Here is a 5791-nt window from a genome sequence, read left to right on the forward strand (position 1 = left end):
TGTGTGTGTGTGTGTGTGTGTGTGTGTGTGTGTGTGTGTGTGTGTGTGTTAAAGCGTGCAGAGGAATTGATAAGAGGAAAGGTGACTGCAAGGAAAGAAGTTGTCTATCTGCATAAAACAGTGGTCCGACTGTTGATTAGGAGCAGTCCAGTCACACATCAGACTCCCAAATCAGGACAGCAGATGTGGAGGCAGGACACACCTGCACAGCTGCCCCACACACACCTGTGCAGTTCTCCACCTCTTCTGTCCTCCTCACGACTCATCCGTCCTCTCTGATCCCTACTTCACATATGCAGGAAACAGGCTGTACTTTCATTAAGACCTAAGAGCGAGCTCTGTGTGTGTTCGCGTATTGACAAATGCCAGTGATATGAATGGCGAATGATATAAGAGCAGCCTTTCTGTTCTGTTGAATCTGGAACTGGTTCGCTTTCAGTCTTTAAAATGATTCGCTCACAATTCTAATCCGTTTCACGTTGGCAGAGGGATCTAGCCCTTCTCTGCGAGGACTAGGAGATATTTTGATGTTTTGCTCCTATGAAAGAGCCTGATAATTACCCAGTCAACAATTTGATCTCACAATGATGTCACCATGAGCTCACACGATTCTCATGGTGTGGTCACTGTGATCATTGCATGATCTCACGTGTTGACTGGGTATAGCATATCAAAGCCAGAGCGATACGGGCGCACACACAACAAAACGGGCTCTTGTTTGGGCGTCTGCTGACTTTTTCAAAGATAGGGTCTGTTTATAGCAGCTCATCTAGACAGCTATGGCCGCTGCTTATGCCAAACACTGCAGCACAGGCTGCATTAGAGAGCTTAGAGGGGTTTTTGGTGTCATGTAGACATGGATATTTAAAGCAGCTGAGACTTCACACGTAGTGCAAGAGTTATGGTAACAGAATTGAGCTTAAAAATTATCTTTAGTGTATAATAAAGTGATGAGAGCAAAATGCTCAAATAAATAAACTCAAATATATGTTTTCAAAGGTGTGGTTCACCCAAAAATGAATATTTATTTACTCATTCATGTACTCAACATGTCATTTCAAACCCAGTCATTTCACACTGAATGTTAACTGGAGCATTCAAGCTTTAAGGATTCAAAAATATCAAAAAGAGCAAATATTGTGCGCTATATTCCAAAAGTATGAAAGTCATACAATACCCTTGTCTGACAAAAAGCCAAAAAGTTGCTATTCAATTAAAATATTCGCTAGCAATCCTTAGAATATTTGTGAAAGAAGAACTAGTGTCTGAATTGTAAATGAATCTGGGGGATTTTCTTTTTCTTTTGTTCAGATTGGTTGAATTGCTGGATCGGGTTCACACAATAAGTCTGAAGGATTTGTTCACAAGTTCAGCTCTTTGACATTGTTATTGCTATGACCATTAAGTCAGAAAATGAAACTGAAGATCTGAATGCGTCTGATATAAAGAGGAGGTTGTCAGTGAACAATTACTTAAATTTTTGTCTGTTCCTCAGAAAATGGCAAAAAAAAAAACAAGCAGTACCAGAAAGCACTCCAATATTTCTCCAGTATTTTTTATCCAGAGAAGAAAGTCAGTCATAGGGGTTTAGAGCAAGGGAAGGATGAGTAAATTATGATTTTGACTCTCCCTATTCTTCTTGCTGTTCCAGATTGGATCTTTCTTCATGATTAATCTGTGCCTGGTGGTCATTGCCACTCAGTTTTCGGAGACCAAACAGCGAGAGCACCAGCTGATGCAAGAGCAACGTGCTCACTACCTGTCCTCCAGCACGCTGGCTTCGCTCGCTGAGCCCGGAGACTGTTACGAGGAGCTCTTCCAGCTGGTCTGCCACATCCTGCGCAAGGCCCGCCGCCGCTCAGCCGCCCTTTACTACATGCTCCGTGGCAAAGCCCCTCCCCCTGGGGGAGGGAGGTGGCGTGGCAAAGGAGGAGCAGGATCGACAGGGGGAGGGGCTAATGTGAATGGCAGCGAAAGACACCACTGCCATTCTACTCAGAGTAAGGAGAGAGTTAGAGCCAGAGGAATGATATTGGGTGATAGAAAAGCTGTGTCTAACAGTGTTGAGGAGAAAATATCTAAAATTAACCAAAAAAAATTTTTATTTTAGCCTGACATTAGCTCAGCTGTGTTCAAAATAGTAGCAAGCTGTCTGTACTAAATTGCATTTTCTTGTCATATTTATAATGTTGAAAAGTTTGATTTTTTTCTAGAGAAATCAGCCATCCTAAACTCCCCGTTTTCGCTTATATGCAGTGTTGAAAAGTTTGATTCAATCTAGTGAATCAGTCATCCTAAAGGACCCTTTTCACTCATATTGTATGTAGTGTTGGAAAGCCTGATTAATTCTAGTGGGTCAGTTTGTCCTAAACTGTTCTGTTTCACTTATGTTGTGCAAGAAAGTCTGATTTGCTGGGATCATGCTTTCCAACACAACGTGAGTGAGAGAATGTTTGAAAATCTGATTCATTCTGATACAGTTCGTCCAGAACTCTCATATATCACTTGTATTTGGTATCAAGCATTTTGATTTATTCAGGTGAATTGATTCATCCTAAACTGCCCTCTCTTACTCATACTGTATGTATATTGGAAAGTGAAGGTTTTTTTTTTTTTGAACAATTCATGTAAATGAAAATATAAAAAAGAAATCACTGCTCAGTTATTATGTAAATCCTGAATTAATTTACATTTAAAATTAATTGTTAATTATGGTGTTTTTTATTTGGTTACATGCAGTGAATTAGGATGTATATTAGGATGTATTTTTTTTTATTTCTTTGATTTAGTATAAATTTATTTGTAAAAGTTTGGAGATGTCACTGTTCATTCATTCAAACCCCAAAAGAATATGGCCCTAAAATTATGAATTATATCATCAAAAAGTTATTTATTTTAAACAATATTGCCCTTTTAAGTTGCTTCAGTGTATTTAGCTACTTTTGTGTAATAAAAAATAGCTTGTAGCCTGGCCAAGTTTCAAAGTAGCTTCCCTGACACTCCAAACCAAATAGGAAGTTATAAAAGCAAAGAGTAAGTTGCAATAAAAACAAGAACAAATCCATCCGTGTGTTTGCTTTTATGGCCCAATGATATTTCAATCCCAAGCAGCAGTGTGGCAGTTGTCCAAGAAACTGACAAGCAAAAATTATATTGTATTATATGAAAATGTCAAACAAAAATGTTGAATTTTTCGTCTTTCTTGCAGTCCCTCATTGTATTCATGATACCAAGTTGGACCAGAGCTCCCAATCTCTGGAGAACGCCATCTCCCTCTCCGTCACCCCAAACACAGAGGAGTGTCTACAGTGTGCTGCAGCCCCGTCAATCAAGGAGGGGCTGGGACTGACGGGGCACTCGGCCAATGGGGAGGAAGAGGAGGTTGCACTGGAGGAGAACGACAGAGATGAGAACCGCTTGGACGAGAAGGGGGACAATGACTCTGAGGGCATGCCGAAGAGGAAACACACCTGTTTAGGGAAATGTAAAGATATTTGGGATGAAATGAGCGCAAAGCTTTGGGGTATAGTTGAAAGCAAGTATTTCAACAGAGGGATTATGATCGCCATCCTCATCAATACGATCAGCATGGGCATCGAGCACCATAACCAGGTAATTTCACCCGCAGTGCAGTCGGTTCACATAATGAACCCACTCTGAAGAAGTGTTCAACCTCATCATGTCATATATTACTGTAATAGCCGGCTTTTTCTGCAGTGCTGATAGAGTCTTCACAGGGCCTGACATTCAAAGTAATGAGAACGGCCTTTGGAGTCTTGTTGGATTTTTTCTTGCCATGAAAGTGCAGTTAATTATCTTTGGAAGATGTAGAAAGCTACTACTACTCATGCACACTCTCTCTAACTTGCTCTTTCTCTATCTCTCTCCCCTTCCGCCCCCTCATGTCTTCAATGCGTCGCCTGCATTGGGGCCTGTTTTCTCATCGCTGTGGGCTCTATAAATATCAACAAGCAGAGAGAGACAGATATAGAGAGGAAAAGAAATAGTCACCACTGGCTTCTATTACGCAGCATTTTTAACATGTGAGACATCATGTAAATGCAGCCTATGCAAGCAAACAGAGGAGCCCCTGTGTACGTGCTCACATATAAACACACAGTATCTGTTCAATGGGACTTTCCTCATGAGAGTTTGTGTTCCAGTCGACCTTTTATCAAATGGGTGTCAATGCACTTGGTCTGCACACACAAATGCATTTAAAGGTTTCTGTAGCTCTAAGAGTAGAGCGTGACATGAAAATTTGTGGCTTGAAATCTTATGCACGCCGAAAAATGCAGATTTAGTCTGTTAAATGTTGCATATTATTGTATGTAATTCATATTTCAATAGTAGTTTTGCACATTCAACATGTGGATTGGATAACAAATTAAATTAAGTGGATTAAATGGACAACTGAAGGTATGAATCACCCAAAAATAAATAAATAAATAAAAAACTCATGCAGGGGCGTAGCAGTCATTTTAAAAGTGGGGGGTGGGGGGCAGCTGTCAGGTGATGTGACCCTCAATGGCCAAACAAATTATGTACATAATGTACAAAGTACATTCATGTTCACATAATAAATTCTATATAGAATACTAATTGGCATGTTTTAGAGCACCCTAATGGCAATTTTGGGAACATGCAATGATAGCTTACAGGAAGCAAGACAGCTTACAGGGACTTATTTTTTGTGATATCAGACTCAAAAACACTAACTCTAACTCTAATCCAAAAATAACTGCAGGACTTGGGACTTTGAGACCACTGTGGACATCTATACTTTATTTTTATTAAATAAAGATATTTTATGTACAATATTTCAGTTACACTACACTTACAGTAAATGATAACTTTTATCCTGATTCTTAATAGTTGGACAAAAAAGTGTCTTTAAAAACTATTGGAACACACTGCCTTTACATATACAACAAATTGTATTGAACAATTTGAACATAAAATGAAAATGTATATTAATGTTTAATTCCTTAAAACATTGGCAAGTAGTCCCAGTTAAAAAAAAAAAACACTGCCTTAAAATAATTATATTCTTTCAAGTTCTCACCTGTATAGATTCTGGAGAGGTCGAGCAACTGTCCTCCCCTCTCTCTCTGTCAGTGACAGACCAGTTAAAGTTAAGAACATAGCTGTAATGAATTAAAGTAGCCTACTAAAATATGATAAAGTATGATGAGATATCATAAGTATTCGGCGCAAAACAACTTTGCTTTATTGGGAAAGGATAATTCTACTCCGGACGCAAGAACCCAATAATCAGTTATGCTGTCCATATTTACATTTACTCATTTAGCAGACGCTTTTATCCAAAGCGACTTACAAGTAGGAGAGGATATAACGTCTCAGGTTACGTATGTAACCATGGTTCCTTGAGGGAGCCCCTTCAGCGTGACCGGCTCTGAATCCCGTGTGTAATCAGTCCAATAGATGGGCGAGACGTTAGGGGGGCCATAGCAAACAAGCAGTTGGTCCGCCCTTCTCCACAGGGTAGCTCTGTGGACGTTCCCAGCTCAGAGATCTCCACGATAGGCTCGAAGGGAGGCCTACAGAGAGCTTCTAGCCCCACAGTGAGGTCCCAAGGAGGGAACCATACTCGGCCCGGCCAGAACGGGGCTACTAGCAGAAAACGGACCCCGTTCCGGCGCACTCTCTCTAGAACTCCCGGGAGCAGAGCTTTCGGGCGAAAGGCGTACAGACGAAGCCTCGGCCACGTCTGTACCATGGAGCTGGATGAGTCAGAGAGAACCAGAGGGGACAGTGCGATGTCATCTGA

The 5791-nt window shown here is 40.6% G+C and overlaps 1 protein-coding gene across 1 annotated transcript in view; it reads left to right on the plus strand.

Annotated features, from left to right (window-relative positions):
• Positions 1–5791, plus strand: part of LOC107680839 (voltage-dependent T-type calcium channel subunit alpha-1I-like) — a 148616-nt gene that overhangs the window by 57957 nt on the left and 84868 nt on the right. The window contains exons 8-9 of the mRNA XM_016476889.1: positions 1652–2000; positions 3209–3612. Of these exons, the coding sequence (XP_016332375.1) occupies positions 1652–2000; positions 3209–3612 (753 nt within the window). The remainder of the gene's footprint in view (positions 1–1651; positions 2001–3208; positions 3613–5791) is intronic.

The sequence above is a fragment of the Sinocyclocheilus anshuiensis genome, unplaced genomic scaffold, assembly GCF_001515605.1.
Source record: "Sinocyclocheilus anshuiensis isolate Anshui unplaced genomic scaffold, SAMN03320099.WGS_v1.1 scaffold1230, whole genome shotgun sequence".
NCBI lineage: Eukaryota > Metazoa > Chordata > Actinopteri > Cypriniformes > Cyprinidae > Sinocyclocheilus > Sinocyclocheilus anshuiensis.